A 26274-nucleotide genomic window follows, 5' to 3' on the forward strand; every position below is an offset into this window, starting at 1 on the left:
TAAAGCCTGGACTCTTTCCACTACTTTTTGTCAACTATTTTCTTCTTTCTATACTTTTTAGCAAATGTCTACGAAAGTACTTTCAATATGGTAAGGTGATTAAAAAAAAAAAGTAACTGCACACTTGTTACTATTTTAGCATACTTAAGACTTACATTTATTTGAGGCGATGGGCAACTTCACCTCCCTGCCTGGATTGTCTCTCTAAACCCAATCTCCCCTAACAAGCAATTAATTTATATAAGCTTTTATTGAGCCCAAGAATACATCACCATTAGAGTTACCTAAGTTCACTGTCCACTATGTGAAATGATGGGATATTTACAAACACTCCTTTACTCAGTGAAGTGCAGCCAGGTTGATGAAGAGTCTATGCATCACAGACAAAGAAGATTGGAAGGAAAGGGGTATATTTGAGTTGGAAAAAGGCAGGGTAGAGGGAAGCTGGGTGATTGGAGGGTTTGTGTTTTCTGAGGACCAGTGGATTGGAAGTTGTAAGGAGTGAGACTTTTAACCCAATAAATATCTTTGAAAAGTGGTGAGAGTCCTGTCTCTGGGAGTTTTCAAGCAGGGTCTGAAGAGCTCTCTCTCCAGAACATTATTGAAAAGATTCCTGCCTGAGAGGGCAAGACTGGGTATCTTTCCAGGTCTTTACCAACTCATAGATGCTCTTAATTTCTTTTAGTTTATGTATAATGAGTTATTTCAAGATTTGGTGAACAACTTTTTTTGTTGTTGTTGAGACAGAGTCTTGTTCCGTCGCCCATACTGGAGTGCAATGGCGCAATCTCAACTCACTGCACCTTCCGCCTCCCGGGTTCAAGCTATTCTCCTGCCTCAACTTCCCGAGTAACTGGGATTACAGGCATGCGCCACCACGCCCAGCTAATTTTGTATTTTTAGTAGAGACAAGGTTTCACCATATTGGCCAGGCTGGTCTCGAACTTGTGACCTTGTGATCCACCCACTTCAGCCTCCCAAAGTACTGTGATTACAGGCGTGAGCCACCGTATCTGGCCAACAACTTTATACTTACTGTGTTCCTACCTTCCGTGGTGCTGTGGACCAGAACTCTCCTTCCCGCTTCTCCCCACATCCTTTCTTCTTCCTAGGTTCAACGTTTTTGAAAAAGATGTCTCAGTGTTTAGTCGTCCCTTCACTAGACTCCTCTCTAGCTCTGCTAGGCCACATCCCACATGCTGTCTTTCAGGGCTAGATGTACTATGGCTGGCAACAGATAATCATATTTTTCCTTTTATTTCTAATATTTGTTTTGGTTTTTCTTTTCTTCAGTGGCACGTGGGTTAATGTGTCTGGGGAGCGTCTCTAATGACTTCCAGGTTCTCCCTCTGAACCGGAACGATGGCATGCTATGTGCTGTTACTTAGTCGCCCCAAACGCATCACTAGGCACTTGGTGCCAAATCCCATCCAAAGCACCTGCTAACTCAGCCTCATTATGGCCTCTTCCTGCAGGTTTTCCTGGCAGCATTGGCTAACCTAAGAGCCCGTGTTTTCTGTAACCTTGAATATCTCCCTGTGCACACCTCTCTTACGAGTATTTCTAAAACTGCTAAATAACACATTCTGTCTCTAATGTCTAGAGAATACTGACACATCTTCATCTAGCAACGTGTTCTTTGTCTTCACCCTTTATTTAATGTCTCTGAGAAGTTGCATATTTATGGGGGTAGGGGAAGTCCTCAATTCCATGGCTTTAAAATGGATGAAGTCTTTGGCATGGAACTTTGTGAAATGTTTTGAAGTCTCAAATGACCGATGACAGAACACCTCAAAGAATTCACTTCTCCAGGCCTGACCTCCTCTTGGCAGAGCCCACCCCGGCTAACAAGGTTCCTGCTTGTGTTGTCAGTGTCCTGCCTTCACTGTCCCTGCTGCCTGGTTTTCAGAGGTGGACATAGCACTCTTTGGGAGGTGGTCACCAGGAGTGGCTCCTGTTTCTTAGAGGACACTTGCTGGTGAAACTGGGATGCGGAAGGGTTGGGAACAGCCAGGAGGCTTCATGACGATGTAACTGGAGTCGCCTTCCTTCCCACCAGAGGTGGATGAGTGTTCCTGGCCAGATCACGGAGGGTGCGAGCATCGCTGTGTGAACACGCTGGGCAGCTACAAGTGTGTCTGTGACCCTGGCTACGAGCTGGCCGCTGATAAGAAGATGTGTGAAGGTTGGTGTGGGACCTGCCAAGCTGGAATGAGAGGGGATATGGGACAAGTCTTTGAGGAACTGGGGCAGAGATGGGGCAACCTGCTGGCTGTGTAGGAACAATGGGCAATGGGCAGACATGGTGGAAGACCCACCTACTTCCCAGAAGGAGAAACAGCCTGACAGCTGTCACAACTGTCAGAAAACTGCCCAAATTACATATACCCTGCCCTAGAGACTGAAATCGAGGTTTATTTTCTTCTATGATTGTGTGAAATTGACATGATTATTAAAGTAGGAAACAAAAGCAAAGAAAAACCGTGAGCACTCCAGTGACTCAACCAATAGCACTTTTCATCCATCCTATTTCTACCTGGCTTGTGTTCTGTCTTCCTTGTCCACGTGCATGAATCTGCTTGTTCATGCAAGCTTGGTATGGTGAGTAGCTTGCTGCAAACATTTCTAATTCTCCTTTGGCCCAAGCCATAGGGAGCCCCCAGCTCTGTCACTTGGTGAAAGGAAAGCACAAATGCATTCATTGTTTTTAAAAGCAGTAAAGATTTATCCCCAATTTTTTTCTTTCAGATATTCAGTTGAAACCATAGTTTTGAACAAAGGACACTGAATTAATCAGTTCAAATTGTCTAACATTTAAAAATTATTATTACAGAACAGCAGGGCTCTATTGCTCCTGGTGGGAAATCACAGTCACTTGGAGCCAAAGCTAAATGAAATCCTGTTTCTGTTTCCCCCGTGCAGTGGCCTGTGGCGGTTTCATTACCAAGCTGAATGGAACCATCACCAGCCCTGGGTGGCCGAAGGAGTATCCCACAAACAAAAACTGTGTCTGGCAGGTGGTGGCCCCCGCTCAGTACCGGATCTCCCTTCAGTTTGAAGTGTTTGAACTGGAAGGCAATGACGTATGTCTCTGTGCTCTGATTGATTGGGGAGTGTATTGAGGGGTGACTTGGAGCTGGAAACCAGTGAGGGGCTGGGAGGGCAGGGAGATGACTTGTGTTGGAACTGGAGCTTTGGACAGTCACAGGGCCTGCACTAGCAGAATCTGGGGGAAGGTTTTCTCCAGCAGTTTCGGCCGCACGCTCTCTGCAGATAGAGCACCTCCGGCCCTCTTGTCGCTGATACATCCAAGGAGAATCAGAACAAGAGTGGAGGAGGCAGGTATTGGGGGTGGGAGGTGTCAGAACTGGGCTGTGAATCTGGGGAGCTGGTGTGCGGCTGAGGCAAATAAAGGGGGTGAGGATTAGCTAGGGACAAGGACGCTACAGACAGCCTGTTTCCTCTTTCAGCCAATGATCATGGATGATCAAGTCAGTTGAGGTCCAGGCAGTGCCCTACAGCTGGAGTGCTAGTCACGCATGCTTACATCTGCACTTTAGGCTGGAGGGACACCCTGGGGCACACAAGCCATTCCTGAGACTCCCCTCCCCACCCCAGCTGAGCTGGGGGTCTCACCTCGAGAATAGTACTGGTGTAGCTCTCACCTGAGAGTCAGGCCTTTGGGGTACTGGAAGGAGACTTCAATGCTGATGACCCCAATGCACGGAGGCCATGGTGCCCATGAGGGTGTCACCCCAAAGTGAATATTGTGCAGAAAAAAATAATCCTTGAAAGCAATTGATAAGACCCTTAGCAGTGAAGTTCTTTTTGAGAAAAATCATTGCTATAGCAGGGAACATGAATTCTAGTCCTAGCTCCACCACTGCTGAGCTATGTGACTTCAGACAAATGTCTTTCTCCCTCTGCGCTTGTTTCCCTGCCTGAAAAGGGAGTCAGATTCTGTCGGTGGTTTGCAGCTTTTTCCTCCTCCTCTTCCTCTTGCTTCTCCCTGGCTCTTCTTCTTTTTCTTCTCCTTCTAGCAGTGGGGCCCTTTCTTCAAGCAAAATTTCGTGTGGAAGCCTAATGCATACAGTAAATTAAAGCAAGGCCACAGTTATGGGGATGCAGGTTTGGGAGCCCTGTGCTCTCATGCCAGGCGATGGCGCCCCCACAGAGCCTCAGTGGGAGAGCCAGGGGTCCCCCTGTGCCCTCTGGAGCTCATTCAAATAACCAGCATAGCAAGAGTCAAGGGACCCCCCACATGGCAGGGTGAGGTGCTCAGGAAGCAGGTGCAGCAGTGTGCTGGGGGTCTGGGGTGGGGACAGGGACTCTGGGCAGCTCCCCATCATGCTCCCTTGCAGGTCTGTAAGTACGACTTTGTGGAGGTGCGCAGCGGCCTGTCCCCCGATGCCAAGCTGCACGGCAAGTTCTGTGGCTCTGAGACACCCGAGGTCATCACCTCGCAGAGCAACAACATGCGTGTGGAGTTCAAGTCCGACAACACCGTCTCCAAGCGTGGCTTCAGGGCCCACTTCTTCTCAGGTACGTGGGTTCGGAGGTGAGGCTGATGCAGTGCAGGTGAGGCGGCTTTGCAGACTCCAGGCTCTGGGGTCCCTGGCCCTCTCCTCTCTCTCTCTGCCTGCTCCTGTAGCCTTCCAGGTATGGCTGCCTTGGAGGGGGCGTGCCTGGATCCAGGGCTTTTAAAATATATCTACTGGTGACTGTGTTGTTTCTTAGGGCTGCCATAACAAATTACCACAAACTGGTTGGCTTAACACAACAGAATCTTATTCTTGCAGTTCTGGGGGCCAGAATTCCAAAATCCAGGGGTTCGCAGGGCCATGCTGCCTCGGAAGGTTCTAGGGCAGAATTCCTCCCTGCCTCTTCCTAGTCTGTGGTGGCTCCCAGCCGTCCTCGGCATTCCTTGCCTTGTAGCTACATCATCCTGATCTCTGTCTCCATCTTCACATGCGTTTCCTTCTTCTCTGGGTCTCTGTGTCCCCTCCTTTTCCTAGAAGGATTCCAGTCATTTAGGATCAACCCTAAATCCAAGATGATTTCATCTCAAGATTCTTAACTAATACTTCTGCAGAGACCCTATTTCCAAGTAAGATCACATTCTAAAGTTCCACATTGTATTAGTCTGTTTTCACAACATACCTGAGACTGGGTAATTGATCAAGAAAAAGAAGTTTAGGCTGGGCGTGGTGGCTCACGCCTGTAATCCCAGCACTTTGGGAGGCCGGGGCAGGCAGATCATGAGGTCAGGAGTTCTAGACCAGCCTGGCCAACACGGTGAAACCCCGTCTCTACTAAAAATACAAAAAAAGAAAAAAAATTAGCCGAGGGTGGTGGTGTGTGCCTGTAATCCCAGCTACTCGGGAAGCTGAGGCAGGAGAATCGCTTGAACCCAGGAGGCAGAGGTTGCAGTGAGCCAAGATCGCGCCACGACACTCCAGTCTGGGCTACAGAACAAGACTCCATCTTGGGGCAAAAAAAAAAAAAAAAAGAAAAAGAGGTTTAATGGACTCATAGTTCCACATGGCTGCGGAGGCCTCACAATCATGGCAGAAGGCAAAGGCATGTCTTACATGGCTGCAGACAATAGAGAATGAGAGCCAAGTGAAAGGGGAAACCCCTTAAAAAATCATCAGATCTTGTGAGACTTATTCACTACCACAAGAACAGTATGGGGGAAACCGCCTCCGTGATTCAATTCTCTCCCAGCGGGTTCCTCCTACCACACGTGGGAATTATGGGAGCTACAATTCAAGATGAGATTTGGGTGGGGACACAGCTAAACCATATCACACATGAACAGAAACTTTGGGAAGACAGTACTAAACCCACTACAGTAGCACACTGGACCCTACTTCTCAACCTGAAGCCATGAATCCTCAGGGCCAGTACAGCAGCTATAGAAAAAGCCCATTCTCCTTAGTACAGCATCTGATGCTGGACACTGTCTTGGCCCACCTGTCCTACCAGCCACATTCCCTCTGTAGGTGCCCTGTGCTGTGATCACGAATAATCCCCCCACTGTTCCCCCATGCCATCACCCTCTACTCCTAAACCCCCATCCCATTCTCTCTTCATACCCCCCGCCTGTGGCCTTCCCTCTCTCTGGAATATCCTTCTTCCTTCGCTACTTAGGAAACTCCTACTTCAACCTGAAGACCCACAATGCCACTTTCTGTACATTCTCTGGCTTCATCTTATTCCTCTTAGTCCGTTTTATGCTGCTATCACAGAATACCACAAACTGGGTAATTTATAGTGAAGAGAAATGTATTTGGCTCATGAGTCTGGAGGCCGGGAAGTTCAAAATCAAGGGGGAACATCTGACAAATGCCTTCTTGCTGTGTCATAACAGGGTGAAAGGCACCACATGGGTGAGAAAGAGCGGCAAGGGGGTCAAACTCATCCTCTATCAGGACCCCACTGCTACAATAATGAGCTCTCATGACCTAATCACATGTAAGGGCCTCATCTCTCAACACTGTTGCATTGGGGATTAAGTTTATAACACATGAACTTTGGGGGACCCACTCAAGCCATAGCACCCTCTTAGCACATTGATTATTCGTTCACCAGTGTTCCCACAGCACTCTCTCCTTCCTTCCATTAGGGCTCTTGTCACCAGGGCCAGCTCCGTGGGCCTGTGGCCTGTGCAATAGCACAGAGCCTGTTCTCAGAAGGGCCCACACTGGTTTGAGGTTCTGTTGTCATCATCTTGAAATTCATGGCCGGGCACGGTGGCTCACGCCTGTAATTCCAGCACTTTGGGAGGCCGAGGCGGGCAGATCACGAGGTCAAGAGATCGAGACCATCCTGCCCAACATGGTGAAACCCTGTCTCTACTAAAAATACAAAAAATTAGCTGGGCGTTGTGGCGAGCACCTGTAGTCCCAGCTACTCGGGAGGCTGAGGCAGGAGAATCGCTTGAACCAGGGAGGCAGAAGTTGCAATGAGTCGAGATTGTGCCACTGCACTCCAGCCTGGGCAACAGAGCAAGACTCCATCTCAAAAAAAAAGAAATTCATAATAGTGTTTAAACAAAGTTCAAATCTTGTGCTGAGCCTTGTAAATTGTATAGCAGGTCCTGCATGTCACGTCATATTAGAGTGTGAACTGTTTACAAGCAGGAACTGTATTTTGGTTATCTTTATAGTCTTAATGCTTGGCATAGAAACGACCAAATTATTTGTTGATTTTATACATACCCAGAGTTCCGTCTCCATGGGTGTTTTTGGCAGTCTCTCATTGAGCAAGTCAGGTTTTTTGTTTTGAGTGTCTGCTGTGGGCACAGTACACTACTAGGCTCAGAGCTGTTGCCAGGGAAGTGCCCCCAACCCTGGACAAGCTTACATGCCAGCTAGGGAGGCCAGGGATACACACCCTGCTGAGTCCCAGCCTGGAGCACTGTGGGGTGGGCCACTGCAACAAGGGCTAATGTTTGAAGAAGAGAAGCCCATGGTTGCCTGGAGCAGTGGGTGAAGCCTTTTTGCAGGATTTGGGGTGGTCTAAGCCAGGTTTTAAGGGATGGAAGACATGGAGGTGGAGATAGGATGATTAGAGAGAAAGTACAGGGTCCCCAATAGGGGAAGCAGTGTGAGCACAGGTTAAGGTCTCAACAGAGCACAGAGACAGAGATGAGATGGGCCTGCATGGAGCCCTGACCCATGCTGGGAAGCCAAGGGCATGAGATGGGCCAAGTTGGGGAAGGCCAGGTCATGAAGGACCTTAAACGCTGGGCTGAAGAGTAGGGACCTGATGAAACAGGAACGGAGACTGTTTGCAGGTTCCTGAGCAGGGGAAGCCTAAACTTGTCATCTGACCAAGCCATGCCAGGCAGTGTGGAGCTGGGAAGGCCAGGCAGCTGGAGGACCAGGGCAGCAGGGTGGGCAGGAGCCACCTCAGCGGAGGATGTAGCAGAGCATCACAAGCAGGGCAGCTCCACATTTGCAATAGGAAGCCACAGCACAGGGGAGAGGGTCAGAGCAGGAGTGAGGACCTATGAGTCATCTGCAGAAGGACTCAGAGGAAGGAAGGGAGAGAGGTGGGTCAGTGCTGGGTGTTGGGCGGCTTCATCTCTTCTGCATTCTTTTTTTTTTTTTTTTTTTTGAGACAGAGTGTTGCTCTTGTTGCCCAGGCTGGAGTGCAATGGCGCGATCTCAGCTCACTGCAACCTCTGCCTCCTGGCTTCAAGTGATTCTCCTGACTCAGCCTCCTGAGTAGCTGGGATTACAGGAATGTGTCACCACGCCCAGCTAATTTTCTATTTTTAGTAGAGACGGGGTTTCTCCATGGTCAGGCTGGTCTCGAACTCCTGACCTCAGGTGATCTGTCCGCCTCGGCCTCCCAAAGTGCTGGGATTACAGGTGTGAGCCATGGCACCGGGCGTCTCTTCTGCATTCTTAAAGGGTCTTACAAGGGCTCTTACTTGTCCTGATGACATAAGCAGGTAAAATACAGTGTTTGAGGAGACATTAACCATGGTGAACAAGAGGGTGTAGAGAGTGGACGAAGACAGGGCTGACCCCTAAAGTCATTCCGGTGATGGCAGGGAAGCAGGGGAGGGAGGCTGATCTTCGGTAAATGCAGGAACAAGCTGGGTTAGGATAGGGCTGCATACAAGGACCACAAGTGTAACAAGGGCCAGCACCTGAGTTCTCACATAATAATTATGCAGCAAACACTGTGGGCTGGGTGCTGCTTTAATTAATTTGCCCCTCCCAACAACCTGTGAAGTGAGGATACCATTACTGTCTCCATTTTACAGGAGAGGCAACTGAGGCACAGAGGGCAGGAACTGTCTATGGCCACAAGAGCTGGAAGTGGTGGGGTAGGGCTGGCCCTCTGCTGTGTGTCCAGCTTCTCCACGTGCAGAGGGCGGTGTGGAGTCGTGGCACTTGAGCCCAGGCCTCGGGGTCAGCCATAGAGGATGCTTGCTCACTGAGTGACCTTGGTCACATTAGCCATTCTCAGAGTCAGTTTCCTTACTTGTTTTTGTTTTGTTTTGTTTTTGAGACGGAGTTTCGCTCTTGTTGCCCAGGCTGGAGTGCACTGGCGTGATCTCGGCTCACCGCACCCTCCGCCTCCCAGGTTCAAGCAATTCTCCTACTTCAGCCTCCCAAGTAGCTGGGATTACAGGCCTGCGCCACCACGCCTGGCTAATTTTTGTATTTTTAGTAGAGACAGGGTTTCTCCATGTTGGCCAGGCTGGTCTTGAACTCCCGACCTCAGGTGATCCACCCGCCTCGGCCTCCCAAAGTGCTGGGATTACAGGCGTGAGCCACCACGCCCGGCCAGTTTCCTTACTTATAAAGACTGGCAGATAGAGAACTCCCTCCTAAGGTTGGATGAGAATTAACTTAGATAATGCATGGAGTGCTTGGGACTGTGCCTGTTCCATAGTAAACATTCAGTAAGTAGGAATTACTGTCATTATTGTTACTACTATGATTAATACTAGCCTGTCCTTCAGGGAGCTCCTTGTTTTGAGCAGGGAGCAGGGCCAGAGAACATAGAAAAAGTACTTGGAGAATCCAACACATACCAGGGCCAAGTGCTTGGAAAATGAAACAAGTAGATATGCAAGAAATCTGAGGTGAAGATGTTCCCGCTTCACTCCCCCAGTGAGGGAACAGTCAGAGGGGAAGGGGAGCAATCAGAGAAGCTTCCTGGAGGAGGCCATTTTTAAGTGGGATTCTGAGCCCTGAGGGACATTCGTAAGTTGGCGTCTCCTCTTAGAAGAGTTCATTGATCTCCCCAGACAAGGACGAGTGTGCCCAGGACAATGGCGGGTGTCAGCACGAGTGCGTCAACACCTTTGGGAGCTACCTGTGCAGGTGCAGGAACGGCTACCGGCTCCACGAGAACGGGCATGACTGCAAAGAGGGTGAGGCTGGACCTCTGGTTGTTGGGGGGTGGGCTGACCTTTGCCACACCCCAAACCCCTGTGAGCATGTGCATGAATGAGGGGCTGGGGTGAGGAGCTCTTCCACTTTCTGAGCTGAGGCCCAGCCACTGCTGTCCTTGTGGGAGAGAAGTTTTCCCCAGGGCATCTCACTCCTTCAGGGGGCACCTGGGGGCCTCAGGTGCTGTAGGCTGAGTTATTTTTGCAAATGATTAAGCCTGCAAGCTCTGGAATCTGAATACCTAGGTCTACATCCTGGCTCTGCCGTTCCCTGGCTGTGTGACCTCGGGCAAGCAATTTAACCTATCTGAGCCTCAGTTTTTTCTTTGGTTAAAAGGGTCTAAACATAACCTCCTTCTTAAAGTTTTTGTGAGGATTAAAACAAAGTATTTCAGACTCTCTGACACATATTATGCCCTCAAACATCAATAAAGATCAGCCTTTTATGTCTTTGTCATATATTAATTACCATATGCAGGTCCCATAGGAAAATAGGATTTGAAAAGCTTTGCTCCATTCTCCATTCACTGTAGGAAATTCTTCAGGGCCAGGTGGCTTTTACTGTCCACGGTCCAGTCATTCTGGAAAAAGCCTGCCTTCTGTTCTTACCCTGCCCAGTGAAGGGAGTTTGAACACTTATGACAAACACACAGGCTTCCAGGCCTTGGCCCCAGCTGTGAAGCCCTGCAAAGGAAGTCAAGGGTGGAGGAAGAGGTGGAAGACACACAGCCCGATCTCTGGAATAAACAGTCTGGAGTTAGGAGATTTGGCTGGGTGCCGCAGAGTCTGGTCGGGATCTGCCTAGAATGTTACAGGAGGCGCTGACATGTCTTCAGGAGGAGGCGGCCACCCTCCAAGCCCAGCCCTAGGGCATGGTCACAGGTGGTGGAGGGGCTGGGTGGGAGGCTGGTGGAAGAACCGAACAGGGAAGGAACAGTCAAGCCCCTGTGAGGCGGGCCCGGGCTAGGACCAGGCTTGCCTCCTGCAGTGTGGGAGAGGACAGGAGGGAGGTCAACTCTCCCAAGTTCCCACCCCTGAATAGTGGCTGCGTTTGTGTGGGTTGACCCCAAGGGCAGGGGGTGTCAGAGCAAATGTCCCAGGAGCTGAGCAAATGTCCCAGGAGCCGAGCCACTCTCCCTCTGGGCGCCTGTTCTCTGTGTGGCTGCAGAGCAGATGTAGCACTGAGCAGAGGCAAATCTCTTTGGACCGTCTTCAAAGCTGCCTCCTCCCCTTCCTCCCCTGGGCCCTCCTCACCTGCCTCTCCAGTTTCTTCAGCGTGGAGCCTCTGTGTGTGTGATACAGTCCGCCCGTGCTTTCTAAGCAGTGGTAGCACTGGCCTTAAAGCCAGCCAGGCCCGGTTTGAGTCCCAGCTCTGCCCCCTATCAGCAAAGCACTGTCCCTCTCCAAAGCTATTTTCTTATTTGGGAAGTGAGAAGGACTAAAGGAGAGGATGCATGGAAAATGCTGTCCACAGTGCCCAACACAGAAGAAGAGAAATGCCAGTTATTGGCCAAGATGCCAGGCATCGAACGAGTTGTGGGACCACTCTTGGCAAATAGCACTGTCACCAGGACACACTTGGTAGACTCCAAATAAAACCACTGAGCAAAACTAAAAGAAGCTTATGGATAGATGGTGCAGTGATGAAGCAGACCTCTGTTAGCCAAGATGCACTGAGCACTCACCATGGGCTGGCACGCCCTAAGCCTTTCCCATGCATTATCTCATTTGATCATATATCACCCCGACTAGGGTGGCACCCTTTTACAAATAAGGACACTGAAGCTTACATAACAGCCCCAAGTCCCACAGATGGCGGAACCAAGACGGGTCGAGGTCCACCCGACCCCACTGCCAGTGCTTTTAACATATTTGCAGGGATAACTGCAATGTGGATAGGAATAGAAAGATAGCCTGGCCCCCGAGCCACAGCCAGGAAGGCAGAAAAGCCAGTGCAAGTAAACCAACACATCCCTGAGCCAGGAGACACCTGATTCAGGACACCCCACCCCCACATTTGATAAAGACCCTGAGACAATCAGGAGAGAGGGGAGGAGAACCCCCTAGAATCCTTCTCGTGCTGTCCATAGTGAATGACTTCTTTCTCTGTATGTGTCCCCCCGCCACCCCCAGCTGGCTGTGCACACAAGATCAGCAGTGCAGAGGGGACCCTGGCGAGCCCCAACTGGCCTGACAAATACCCCAGCCGGAGGGAGTGTACCTGGAACATCTCTTCAACTGCAGGCCACAGGGTGAAACTCGTGAGTCATTTTTGTAGTTTACTGAGAACATGGACTTGGGTATCAGGCAAATGTGCATTTGAGTCTCTGCTCTGCCACTTCCCAGCTCTGTAACTGGGGGGAGGTGACTCAACATTTCCAGGTCTCAGTTTCATTATCTGCAAAACATGGATACTAATGAAGCTTACTTCATCGGGCTGTTGTGCAGATTAAAAGAAACAACACACAAAAGCTCTATAGATCACACCTGGGCACAGTGGGACCAGCAGGAGGCGGCATCCACCACCCGCATCTGCAGTGCTCTTTGAGATTCACTTGTTTCCAGTTTTAAATTTTTTACAAGACAATATAGTCTCATGATTAAAAACAAGATGAATCAGTACAGGAGGTTGGAAATAGAAATCAAAAGACCCCAGAGCCCCCATTTCCACTCTAGAAATGACCACTCTGAACACATTCTTATGGATCCTTCCAGAAATTTTCTGTGGACAATCATGACTGTCAGTGCACAGGGAAATATATATGTTTTTGTTACTCAAATTCCTCTAATAAAATCCTATTCATATTTTTTCTACAACTTAATTTTTTTCCATTAGTAATAGGAGACTAAGTTCTTTATGCAAATTCCCTCCTGAATTAAAAGTTCCTCCCCAAGCCTTTATTTAAAGTCTTTTTCACGTATATGATGTGTGGTTTGCAGTTATTTCAAAGGGGAGTTGAATCTCCTAGGAGTCTCATTTCTCAACCCCCAGGGACTCCCACATTTTGGAGAATAAAGAAACCCTTTTGCCAGCTGGAGAATGTATTGTACTTCAGGCAGACGGACATTTTTAAAATGGGTTTTTCTGACTGTAGAGGTAAGTAGGATTGACCCTATGAACGGTGGACGGATAACTCAGGGAGAATGGAGGAGAACAGAGAGGGAGAAGTCCATAATCAATGGACTATGGCGCAGGGACTTGCAGGATGTTTATTGGTGAGAGCCATGAGTGAGGAGCAGAAGAGGCGAATGGACCCCCAGGGCGTCGAGGGCTGAAGACAGGGCCTCTGACCACAGGGTGCTCCCAGCGGACAGCTCACATGCTGGGCCGCCCGTGGGGAAACTGCTGCTCTGCTAAGAGCGGCTGTCACGGGTCAGCCTTGAATCTGAGTGAGGATCAACTGGAGAGCGCCTTAGGGAAAGGCACTGCTTCTCCAAGACCGCCATCTGCTGGGAAATGTTCGCAATGGCAACATAGAGCCCCGAGGACCGCAGGGGAGGCGCCCTCTGGCGTTGGGAGCGCGCAAACGCATAACGGGAAGCGTTTGCTCGAGGCTCATACCCACACTTGGTAGTTTCCAAAAGGCGTTTCCTCGGGAAACGGATGGTGGATATATTGACTGAGCTCTTTTCGCTACCGTAGAATGTGAGTTGAATACTTCTCAAGGAAGCTGGTGGTGTTCGCTGCCTGGGGATGGCGACAGGGCGCCCCATGGACCTCCTGGGAGCTCCCTGCCTGCTGAGCTTAAGGCTCCCTTCCACTGCAGGGCCGTCCTGGTGCCACTGCTCCCCTGTCCAGTGTCTCTACCCACCACCTTTGCCCCAGCGCCCCCTATCTCACAGGCGGGAGAGCTCTGCCCACGTGCGTTAGTGTGTGGAAGTCATTCTTCTGAAAGCTGCATTGCCATGCTGGTCCTGTTTCCCCCTCCCAATCTCCACCTCCGTGCTGCCAGGCCAGAGATGAATTGAGCACCCCCCCCCCACCCCCGCCCCAGCTAATGTCCTGTGTCCCTGCTCTGTCGTTTGATCCAGGTCTTCATCTGACACCGTCCCCGCTCACCTTATCCCATCTCCCTTGACGCTGGGGCTGCCATCAGTCGACCACCTACCCAGCACCCGAGGAGCCTGCATTCAGGGCTGAAAAGCAGGCTGGAATGGTGGGGCGCCCCTGGCCAGCATTAGGGGACAGTCCTTAGGGGAAACGGAGAAATGAGGCAGCACAACCTGGTGAATGATAGCAGTGGGGATTGGAGAAGGCTAGCTGGGGTCAAGTTCAGCTTCATCTGTCTCCAGCTGCATGAGCTTGGGCAGGTCTGCCAGCTTCTCTAAGACTCATTTTCCCCTTCTGCATGTTGGAAATAATAATAGCTCTTCCTTCCCAGCATCACCAGAAGTGAGTGAGAAAATGCCCATAAATGCTCGGCATGGAATAAACACTCAGCGAGTGTCAGCCACCATGAGGGTGCTGCCCGGAGCAGTGTGCACCTCATACAACCTCACCAGTGTCATTTGTACTGAAGGATCATGCAGTAGAGTGCACAGGTCAACAACAGGGTCTCTGACGCCAGAGTGCCAGATCATGGCCCAGCTCTACCAGTGTGAGACCTTGGACAACTCATCTGGCAGCTCTGAGCCTCACTTTCCTCATCTGTAAAGTGGGGATTAGACACATCACAGGGGTGTAAAGATTGAAAGAGGTGATACTTGTAAAGCATTTAAAACAGTTGCCAACACAGAGAGTGGGCACTCAGCCCTTGCTGGCTCTTGGCCCTAAGTGAGAGAGAAGCTGTGTGATGGGATGGAAGGAAGACAGATTTGGGCTGTGGGAAGCCTGGCTCTGTCGCTTAATAGCTGTCAAAATGTCAAGCATTTAAATTCTCTGAACCCCTGCTCTCTCATCTGCAGTGTGGTCATTGTAGCTCATGTAACTACCTCATAGGGCCGCCTTCTGGACCAAAAGCAAGGCAGAGGTTGAGACCCTCTCTACAGATGTCCCCAAGCATCACCATGGCCACACACCCCCTGTACAGCCAACTAGAAGTCTCCCCACCCTGCCTCGCCCCTTCCTCTCCTAGAACTGGAGAGGAGGCCCCCACCCCGGCTGAATGTCAGGCCCTTGCCTTACTTTCTGCTCTTCTGTCCCCAGACCTTCAATGAATTTGAGATCGAGCAGCACCAGGAATGTGCCTATGACCACCTGGAAATGTACGACGGGCCCGACAGCCTGGCCCCCATCCTGGGCCGTTTCTGCGGCAGCAAGAAACCAGACCCCATGGTGGCTTCGGGCAGCAGTATGTTTCTCAGGTTTTATTCGGATGCCTCAGTGCAGAGGAAAGGCTTCCAGGCAGTGCACAGCACAGGTACCTGGGGTGGGATACTGGCTTCCAGCTGATGAGCACTTGGACAGGAGACAGAGATATGGTGAAGGCAGGACAAGGACTGCCTTTTATTCTGACCGGGGGAGGGCTAGGGGAGGAAGGTGCGTGATAAAATGTCCTATTAAAATGAAGCATCAGGCTGGGTGTGGTGGCTCGTGCCTGTAATCCCAGCACTTTGGGAGGCCGAGGCAAGCGGATCACCTGAGGTCAGGAGCTCGAGACCAGCCTAGGCAACATGGTGAAATCCCGTCTCTACTAAAAATGCAAAATTAACTGGGCATGGTGGTGGGTGCTTGTAATTCCAGCTACTCAGGAGGTTGAGGCAGGAGAATTGCTTGAACCCTGGAGGCAGAGATTGCAGTGAGCCAAGATTGTGCCATTGCACTCCAGCCTGGACGAGTGAGACTCTGTCTGTTAAAAAATTAAAAACTAGCCGGGTGCGGTGGCTCAAGCCTGTAATCCCAGCACTTTGGGAGGCCGAGACGGGCGGATCACGAGGTCAGGAGATCGAGACCATCCTGGCTGACACGGTGAAACCCCGTCTCTACTAAAAAATACAAAAACTTAGCTGGGCGAGGTGGCGGGCGCCTGTAGTCCCAGCTACTCGGGAGGCTGAGGCAGGAGAATGGCGTAAACCCGGGAGGTGGAGCTTGCAGTGAGCTGAGATCCGGCCACTGCACTCCAGCCTGGGCGACAGAGCGAGACTCCGTCTCAAAAAAAAAAAATAAATAAATAAAAAATAAAAAATAAAAATAAAAAATAAAAAACTAAAATGAAGCCTCAGCAACCACAGGGAAAATGGCTGTTTTCTTTCAATATCCTTAATTGACACAATTTGAAATGGACAACCCTTTGTTAGTGCCCCATTTTTTTCCTCCCTCCTTCTTTCCTTCCTTTCTTCCTGTCTTTTTAAAAATATATTTTGGCCAGCCACGGTGGCTCACACCTGTAATCCTAGAACTTTGGGAGGCTGAATGGGGAGGATTGCTTGAGCCCAGGAGTTCAAGACCTGCCAGGGCAAGATGGTGAGACCCCCGCCCCCCACTGCAATCTCTACAAAATAAAAACTAGAAAATATAGTGAAGCGTGGTGGTCCCAGCTACCCCGGAGGCTGAAGCAGGAGAATTGCTGGAGCCCAGGAGTTCAAAGCTGCAGTGAGCTCTGATCATGCTATTGCACTCCAGCCCGGGTATTTTGCTGGTGTATGAAGTCCAGAAGTTGGGTAACTGAGTGGTGAAAGCAGACCTTTTATCCCTGTAAGGACCAGTTCTGGAAAGTGAAAAGTGGTTCTGTTCCCATGATTTTTTCTTCCACTCAAAATGTAAATAGCTGTATTAGGTGCTTTGGTGGGAAATGTATGTGCTTATAACTTATATTATCTACTTCATTAAGTAGAAGAATGTCAGTAGGAAATTTGGCTCTGCTCTTTAGCCATTAAAATGTTACCACCTGGGACTAGTGCCCACAGAAGCAAATCTGACCCTTTGATCCTGATGTACAATTGTGTCCTTTGTCAGAGCCGGTGGCCACCCAAAGCCCACTCTGCTTCTGTAATGCTGAGTCTGAGCTCACGATCATGCGACCCTGTGATCCTTTTAACAGCCCCTACCCCCAGTTTTTTTTCAGTACCAGAAAATATAAATTAGGTCAAACAAAATGGCAACCAGCATCCTGAGGCAGTTCAGCCTCCCCTTGCACAGCAGAAAACACTGCATGTCAAACTCCCTGAGGAGTTCTAGCTTCTGGTTCTAGCTTCCTCCAGGGAAGTTTAAAAGCCTTCTTGTCCCTGCAGATAGAGACCAGGAAGAACATAGGTGCTTCAGGGTCCTAGCAGGAAATGGGGGCACATTCAGAGTCATTATTTGAGGAGAAGTTAATAAAGGGACAGGTTACAAAGGGGTGAGAGGGTATGGGACACTGTAGGACAGTGAAGCCACCAGAGCAAGGAACTGCAACCCCAGACCCAGAGGATGAGAGGAGGGAGCAGTTCCTGGAAGCTGGAGACAGAGAGGGCTGCATGCAGAGATCCTGTGGCTGCAGCTGTGACCTAAGTAGAAGAACAGCTGTGGCAATCAGGGGACTAAATACCCTGGCCTCTCTCTCCTCCCTCCATCTCATCTGCTGGTGCTCCCATGGCTGAACCTGCAGCAGAAGGCACGGGGGTCACCGATGGAGGCCAGGGGTCCACCTCCCGGGGCCTAGGCAGGTGGGGAGGGTGGGGGCGTCCGGCAGGATGGAGGGAAGGTGTCCCGCCCTGCTCTGTGTTCATTTCATGACCAGCCAGCTCTCAGGAATTTGAAATTTCCCCAAAACGGGTTAGACCTGGAAGACATTCTAAGCCAGAGCCAACACAGGACTCAGAATGGGCAGTCAGACAGGACTGGGCCAGGCGGGGCGTGGAGCTCCAGAGGGGCCTCAGAGTGTTAGGAGCTAGGTGGCCCAGAATCTACAACAGTGTTTGCCTGGGCCCCTTGGGGGCATGGAGCACACAGGGGAGGGGCTGTGCAAGAATTTGCCTCCAGAATTTCTGGTGCTTGCTAATCTAGACCAATCTTGTCTACCTATTTTACTTATTTATTTACTTTTATTATTATTTTTTTTTGAGATGGAGTTTTGCTCTGTGGCCCAGGCTGGAGTGCAGTGGCACAATCTCAGTTCATTGCAAGCTCCGCCTCCCAGGTTCAAGTGATTCTCCTGCCTGAGCCTCCCGAGTAGGTGGGATTACAGGCGCCCACGACCACACCCTGCTAATGTATTTTTAGTAAAGACAGGGTTTCACCTTGGCCAGGCGGGTCGCAAACTCCTGACCTCAAGTGATCCACCCATCTCAGCCTCCCAAAATGCTGGGATTACAGGCGTGAGCCACCGCACCCGGCCAATATCCATTTTATTTTATGTGGGCTTAAGTGTCCAAGACACAAGGTACTATATATAGGACCAGGGCCAGCAAGAGTTACTGTCCTTGTATAATAAAAAAACCAGAAACAAAAAAACAAAAAAAAAACAGAAACAAAGGCTACAGAATACAAGCCCAGAACCTGAGGGGCAGCTCACCTGTGACACCCACAGGGACCTCAAAGTTGGCCTATGGTCAATGCCCTCAGTTGCAAGAACCAGTCAAGTAGGGTCTGAAGTTTCCAGGGTTGAGGGCTTACCCGCGGTTCTGATGTGCTTTTATCGCCCTCTGTTGGCAGAAATGACAAATTACAGTCAGTCCGTGGGGCGAGTGTGAGCCCTTCTCAGATGCATCCAACCCTTCCGGGGAATAAAGTGGCAAATAGATCCACCCACATCCCAGCGACCAGTGAGGCGAACCATCCATTGGCTCCATGTCTCCATAACTCGAAAAAGCAAAAAGCAGCCAGCTCTTTTCAATGGCATGCTCACGTATTCTCAAGCTGGGAACAGGCGACCTTGGCTTGTAAGGGCCACTTTGCACCCCCGAGGGAGCCCTGACCTGTGAGCCAGGGGCCTCTGTGTACTCCTCCATCAGATGGGGTCACGAGACTACCTGGCCTCTCCTGCCAGGCACGCACCAGGCTCTGTAGAGAAAACTGAGCAGACGCAGGCGGGAGGCACGAGGGTGTCTTGTGCTGAGGGGACATCTCACTTGTCTCTGCTCCAGAGTGCGGGGGCAGGCTGAAGGCTGAAGTGCAGACCAAAGAGCTCTATTCCCATGCCCAGTTTGGGGACAACAACTACCCGAGCCAGGCCCACTGCGACTGGGTGATCGTGGCAGAGGACGGCTACGGCGTGGAGCTGACATTCCGGACCTTTGAGGTTGAGGAGGAGGCCGACTGTGGCTACGACTACATGGAAGCCTACGACGGCTACGACAGCTCAGCGCCCAGGCTCGGCCGCTTCTGTGGCTCTGGGGTAAGTCCCGGAGACGCTGGGGCCGGGGCAGAGTGTGATGAATCACAGCATGAGTTGTGGAGTGAGACACACCCGGGTTTCAGTCCTGGCCACCTCCTCCGCTTACGAGCAACCGCGAGGAGGCACGTTTTGCTGAAGCGGAGTGGGAAGCGGGAGAAATGTCAGGAGGCTGGGAGGCAGCCAAGGGACCAGTCCTTGAAGGCCCCTTACTGAGGCAGCCATGGAAGAGCACTTTTCCTTTTGGGACTTTCCCCCTATTTTTGCAAAGTCTTTCCCTCTCCCCCCACTTTTTTTTTTTCCCCCGAGACGGAGTCTTGCTCTGTCGCCCAGGCTGGATTTCGGCTCACTGCAACCTCTGCCTCTTGAGTTCATGCAATTCTTCTGCCTCAGCCTCCCAAGCGGCTGGGATTACAGGCATGTGCCACCACGCCCACCTAATTTTTGTATTTTCAGTAGAGACAGGGTTTCACCATGTTGGTCAGGCTGGTCTTGCACTCCTGACCTCAAGTGATCCACCCGCCTTGGCCTCCCAAAGTGCTGGGACGACAGGCGTGAGCCACCACGCGCAGCTGCTCTCCTCCATTTTTATTTGGCCCCCAGGCTTTAAAAATATTTAATTATGCTTTTATATATTTATTATATTCACATTTCTCTCCTCAAGCAAAACCAAATGCCAATGAAAATTACAAGTCACTTACTATACACAACAATAGTTGTACTCAAGGTCATCATCAGTGTTCTCATTGTTCACTTTTTCAGTGGGCCTGTTGTGTTTGCTATTTCTCCAGCACCCGACATAGGGCTTGGCATATAGTTGGTGCTTGGTGGGAGTTTGTGCACTGGCCAGTACAGTGTCCCGGTCACTCCCCTGGCTGCACCACACTGGACACTGCCCATACTGGGCACCAGCCCCCTCCTTTCTGTTGCCTCCAGGCCTGGTCGCTCAAGCTTCTTTGCTATTGGCTGGACTTAAATCACATCATTTTGGAGTCACCAGTGCTCCTGTGCTAAACAGAAATTCAAATTGTCATTTGTATTTTTTGAATAATTCCCCATCTTCTTTCACCCTCTAGAAAAGGAAGAATGACAAAGTGGCACTTAGCCAATGCACTGCCTTTGATAAAGTCTTTCCAACTGTGGGGTCTGTGGAAAGGAACCTCTTGGAGGGTCCTGAGCGGTTAACCGTGGGGGAAGCTCACTTTGGCTCCACTAGAACCTCGCAGGCAACAGCCTTGGAATGTGGCTCCCATTCACAGACCACCTGGCAAAACCTTTCTGACAAACGTGGTGGCTCCATCCCAGTTTTTGTCCTTGGAAGGGACAGAGGCCTGAACAATGGTCTTTGTTTCAGGTCTCCTGGGAGACACATCACAATGATGACCCTGGAGTTCGGTGATGCATGGTGCATCCTTTACAATCAGAAGGGCCGGAGCTTGGGTCCTGCCTACCTGGGAGAACTTGAGTCTCAGTTTCTTGAAGTAAAAAATGGGGATAGTACCTGCCTTATAAGGTTGCTGTAAAGTTTACATAAGATCTGGAAGTGCCTAGCACAGCACCTGACCCACCTGCGTACTTAATAAGTAATAGATTCTATATGAGCTATGCACCTAGGATCATCTTTGGAAGAGCAGGGCCTGCAAAGCTCTCTGGAGCAGAATTTGCAATGTTTTCTTTTGGAAAGGAGCTTGTTTGGATGCTCTTCAGAGTCTCTGGTACCAGGGACACATCCTGTGTCCTTGCATAAGATCCTGTCTCGTCCTCCTAATTTTCAACTCCAATCACAGCTAAAGTCCTTCTCATTTCCCTTTCTCCTTTCCTCAGCCATTAGAAGAAATCTACTCCGCGGGAGATTCCCTGATGATTCGATTCCACACAGATGACACCATCAGCAAGAAAGGCTTTCATGCCCGATACACCAGCACCAAGTTCCAGGATGCCCTGCACATGAAGAAATAGTGCTGATGTTCTTGAAAGACAGAAACTGAGAATGTTTTGTTTTTGTTTTTACAACAATAGCACCTTGAAAAATCTGCCCTAAAACAGTGTACAGTATTTTTCTCAAACAAAAACTCAGAATCCAGTCTTGGAGGTATATATTTGAATGAAAGTCATGTAAGCTTGGCCAACAAGGTGGAGAGAAAATGTTCTTTTGATTCTGTCTGCAATGTTATCACTCATGAACTGTTAAAGATTAGGATTGAAGTCACTGACCATTCAAGCTATGTTTGTTCATACCCATTCTCCTTGTCCCTTGCTCCTATGTGGCAAAAGGCCAGCCTTGGGGTTGGCCGTTCCTCTAATCTGGACTTGCTTGCAAAGGTGCCGGGCTGTCTTCTGTCTATGTTGGGCATAAGGGATGAAAGCTTGGCTGTGACTAACATATGGCTCACAGCTTTGGCTGGAATCATTTTCTTTCTCTCTGCCAGGGACACGTCAACCAAGAAACCTGAAAATATGGATGGATGTCAGGACTAAAAAAGGCATCACAGTAAGCAGTGTGCACAGAGAAAGTTTCGAGTATGAAAATCATTGTCATGAAGTTAGGAGACCACGAAGCCATTTCTCAGTCGTTCACACTCCTTGTCCCTTTGGTTTCCCGCACTCCTTAATTGCACTGGGGGCTAAGGCATCCATTATGAATACAGCAGAACATTTGCTGGCAAGAGTCCCGTTTGCTGAGAAGACAATATTGTGACTCGTCCTGAAATTTTTTCATTCATTGACTTTGAGAAGACTCCACCTGTGCTTGGAATTCCACGGGCTTCGAAGAACATTTCTTCTTTTAGCTTTGGAGGCACTTGCCGTGGCACACCTGGACTCCTTGACATCCAATTCAAACTGCATTTGCAAAATGTGCAAAGACATCTCATGAGGGACCAATTCAGGTTCCTTGTGGGGTGAACACTGTTGAGGACTGGTTAATTATAAGTTATGTAAGAATCATCGCCTTGTGGAACAAGTCAATCAGCGACTAGCGTCCTGTAGCCAATCAGGTTAAAGAGTGCGTTGGTAACTTTGCTCTGATTAACTAATATTCAATCACCAACTTGCAATCAGAATTCACAACACTTGGCACTTGTTCTAGAGAAGTGTAGAGGATGATGTTTACATAATTTTAGCACCTCAAGGTATAATTTAAACAGTGAGGTAGTTTTGAATGGCATTTCATTAAGGCATCTATGGGCATTATGAGCTAAAAGCTGTGGTATGTTAGCTTTAAAAGAGTATTTATGTTGGAATAATTTTTAAATAATGTTTACATAACTGTAAGTCCTGTTTGGTTGGTGTTGAACGCAGGGCGGCACACGAGTGTTTTTGGTTAGAGCCAAGAGAGCTCCCATGCGCCAGAATTCCTTTGGGATGAATCAGCATCATTTTAGACAAAGTATTTGTAAAAAGGTGAAAGGTTATATTTTTTACAGATCAGAATATGGCACCAGAGGACTGTGTCTCATTAAAGTGATTGCTGGGAGCAAAAACTAGAATGATACAAGGAAAGGTCAGAGAAATGCATGGGAATATTTTTTCCTTAAAACAAAAAAATTAAAGTATTCTTATTAATAATATATGTCTGTATATATGTATGTATGTAAAAGATCAGCTGTCAAAGCCTTAATCAATGCAGTGTGGAAAATGCCAATCCCTGGTCCTCGCTTTACTGTGGGTCCTGCAGGATTGGCTCTCCGTTTCCTGCCTCTCCTTTCACCAAACTCTGTTTTCGCCTTTCTCGGCACTGGACTGAGGCTCAGCCTACACGCTCATATTGTGCATATGGCAGACCCTGCCCCACATGCGCTTCGATACGGCAAATGGAGCAGCTGACCTCGTGGCTCCAATCCCACCTGCCTGTTAGGGTAGATTCCATTTCTCTGATTTTTGTATTTTCTGAGGTTTTATGTGGTCTCATCTTGTCTATGAGAGTTGAAACTGGAACTGGGATACCTAAGATGGCTGTTAAGGTTCTTTCTCCAAGAAAATAAAAGTTCTGCAGTTTTAACCTTTAGAAGTCTAAGCAAGATTAACAAATTTCATAGAAAAGTGGGAGGGAGTCAGAAACAGAGTTGGTGCTGCTCAGCAGGACGGTGAAACAATGATACTTCTTTTCATCTCCTTAGCATGAACATTTTCAAAAACACACAGCTTCAACCATTGTCACCATATGGCCAATTTGCAACAATGGGACTCTTATGAAAAACCTTTATTTAGGCCTTCTGTGTGACGTATCCGCAGAAAAGACAAGCTCTGATTCAGCTGGGGCTAGCTGGGCCGCTCCTCTGGAAGCCCACACTTGTGGGGACTTGGGCATGACACGGGTTCTTGCAAAGAAACTCGAGCTGGCTTCACCAGAGAGAGTCCATTCAGCAGAAAGACCCAGGCCTCTGCCTTGGTGCTTCCAATTGCTCAGTGACCTGCCTGCAAGCATCCCCAGAAGCAAACAGCAGAGGTAGAAGATACCGCTGCAGCCTGCTTTGTGCTTTAATTGGGTACCAAGCTTTGGGGATGACACTGAGTTGCAAAAATAGTTTCAGTTCAGAGAATTGTCTTAGGACAACAGGCTAATGAAGGATTTGGGGTCTAGGTTTTTAGCCTGGCTCAGTTCTGGTGTAACCTGGTCTAGCAAAAGCTAAGCCTGGATTGCAGGGCAGGAAAAAATCTGGAATTAACTTTAGCCAGTAGAATTTCTTCAAACAGAGAAAGAGAGGCTGTTCATTGATCCACTATTCCGTCTATTTTCCTCTAAGGTAAATATTTAGAGGTATTTACCTGTAAGGTGAAGTTTCCCCTCTATTTCTATTTTACAATTTCTCTCTAAAGCAAGCTTGTCCAACCCATGGCCCAGGACAGCTTTGAATGTGGTCTGACACAAATTTGTAAACTTTTTAAAGAAACATTGTGAGATTCTTTCTGTGACTTTTTTTCTCATCAGCTATCGTTAGTGTTAGTGTATTTTATGCATGGCCCAAGATAATTCTTCTTCCAGTGTGGCCCAGGGAAGCCAAAAGATTGGACACCCCTGCTGTAAAGTTTCATATCACTCACGAATTGCTCAGCTGATTGAAATAATTTGTAAAATCCTGCTAACTAGCAAATTCACAGTGAGTTTTCCTGTTGATTGGGTCCCTTTGATAACTTCCAGATTGATATTGTTAGCATTCCATTTGTGAATGAATGTTCCTTGGGCTTTAGCAGATGTTTTTAAAGTTTCTTTTGTAGACTGAACTTCTGAACATCAATCCCAAATGCCTAAAAGTTTTCTTTTTAAAAAGGAAAACTGTTTAAAGTATTATATGTAAACATATGGGTATTTTTTATTTTGTGTAATTTTACATTTCATGAAATGATGTCAGTTTCAAAGAGAAGGTGGAGAGGACCTAACATATGTCTCTACCTAGAAAGGATGGTTTCATTAAAGAATGTGGATTTATTGATGTGTCTTGGGTTTGTATTGCTAATTCAGACCAGAGGGGTCCTTTTAGTGATAATTTTCTCCCATATCACAAGAGCTTGGGAGAGAGTACTAAAAGGGGGCCCTTCTCTACAGCCTTCCACTCTCTGGTGAGTACCCAAGTGCCTAGCTCCAGAACAGAGTTCACTAATGGACCCAGAAAGTCACGAGCAAAGCTAAAGATGGTTTTCAAATTTATTCCCTTTCTTACACCAAAACAAGCTGAAAATCTGACAACCTGATTGTGAAGATGTCTGCTGCCAAAACCATCCAGATGTGGTAGACATCTTCCATTTGCCCCTCAGCTCCCCTCGCCACCCTCCTCTATCTGGACATGCGTCTGAGGACTATATCTGACACCCGAGACTGAAGGTTATGACTCCCAGTAGGTGAGCCCCCACTCCCCGTTGGGGGCCCTGGAAGTCCCTCCTTCCACTTGCCACTTGAGGCTTAGGGGTGGTAATGACACCCTGCTTGTCTAACCTTGGGGTACTGCACTTCCCCCAAGGGGAATGTTTATAGGTAGTCATTTTAATAAACTCTTTTCAAATGTAGTAATGAGTGTATATTACTTGTCTCCTGCAGGGAACCTGACTGATACAGGGTCATTTCTAACACAAAGACAGGGACTCCATCTGATAAAGGACACCCTCTTCAGATTGATTAGATGAAGAGGCTTTGGGGTATGTTTGGAGTTTTGTGGGTTATATTACAGAAGGGTAATTATACAACTGTGTTTTTAGAAGCACTCAGATTGCTCTCAATGCAAAATCCTTTAACACAGGCAGTTGTTTTGTGCTATACATAGTCTCAAGATTTTATGACTTTTCTGCCCATTTGCAGTCACCAATTACATAGAGATGATAGATAGGTGATTGATAGATAGATGATAAATAGATGATATAGGTAGATAGGTGGATAGATAGATGATAGAAAGAAAAAGAAAATGAAAGAAAAAAAAGAAAATGAAAGAACAAAAGAAGAAAGAGAAAGAAGAAAGATGAAAGAAAGAAGAAAGAAAGAGAAAGAAAGAAAGAAAGAAAGAAAGAAAGAAAGAAAGAAAGAAAGAGAAAGAAAAGGAAAGGAAAGGAAGAAAGGAAAGAAAGGTGATATATAGCTATAGATCTTCAGCAAGGTTTATCTTCTAGACCTAACAATGAGTCCCATTGGTGCAAGCGTATGAATGCTGGTGTATCAGTCAGCATAGGCTAGCTTATGCTGCAACAACTATCCCCCAAATCTCAGGGGTTTTACATAAGATTTATTTCTTGTCCACACTACACGTTCATTTCTGGTCATCTGGAAACTCTTCCATATCATCCTCAGTCAGGACCAGGCTGACGGAGCAGCAGCATCAGAACATCGCTGGGTTTTATAATACAGGGAAAGAAAGGGTGACACATGACACACTGGCTTTTAAAACTGCCTGGAAATGATATATTACTTCTACTCATTTCATTGATCACAGCAAGTCACGTGAATGTCCTTAACTTCATGACAAGAACAAGGCAAACTAGCAACATTGGTGGGCAGCAGTAATGACTCTCACGTGTGGCATTTGTAGATACAAAAATGACTATAATTCTTCTTTTTGTTCTAAAATTTCACTTTATCCTACCTTATTCTTAATATTTTAGATAAAGATTTCTAAAAAT

General features: G+C 48.5%; 2 protein-coding genes across 2 annotated transcripts in view; one reads left to right on the forward strand and one right to left on the reverse strand.

Annotated features, from left to right (window-relative positions):
- TLL2 (tolloid like 2) overlaps positions 1-24600 on the forward strand; it is a 151915-nt gene extending 127315 nt beyond the window's left edge. The window contains exons 14-21 of the mRNA XM_003904059.5: positions 2060-2185; positions 2923-3083; positions 4362-4542; positions 9776-9901; positions 12053-12180; positions 15066-15279; positions 18923-19173; positions 20995-24600. Of these exons, the coding sequence (XP_003904108.2) occupies positions 2060-2185; positions 2923-3083; positions 4362-4542; positions 9776-9901; positions 12053-12180; positions 15066-15279; positions 18923-19173; positions 20995-21129 (1322 nt within the window). The 3' untranslated portion in view covers positions 21130-24600. The remainder of the gene's footprint in view (positions 1-2059; positions 2186-2922; positions 3084-4361; positions 4543-9775; positions 9902-12052; positions 12181-15065; positions 15280-18922; positions 19174-20994) is intronic.
- Positions 12174-14634, reverse strand: LOC108580436. The gene has a single exon (XM_017944170.3). It carries the CDS (start codon positions 13631-13633, stop codon positions 13274-13276), a length of 360 nt encoding a protein of 119 aa, XP_017799659.2. The 5' UTR covers positions 13634-14634; the 3' UTR covers positions 12174-13273.
- Positions 24601-26274: the final 1674 nt, after the last annotated feature.

The sequence above is a fragment of the Papio anubis genome, chromosome 11 (assembly GCF_008728515.1).
Source record: "Papio anubis isolate 15944 chromosome 11, Panubis1.0, whole genome shotgun sequence".
In the NCBI taxonomy this organism is placed as follows: domain Eukaryota; kingdom Metazoa; phylum Chordata; class Mammalia; order Primates; family Cercopithecidae; genus Papio; species Papio anubis.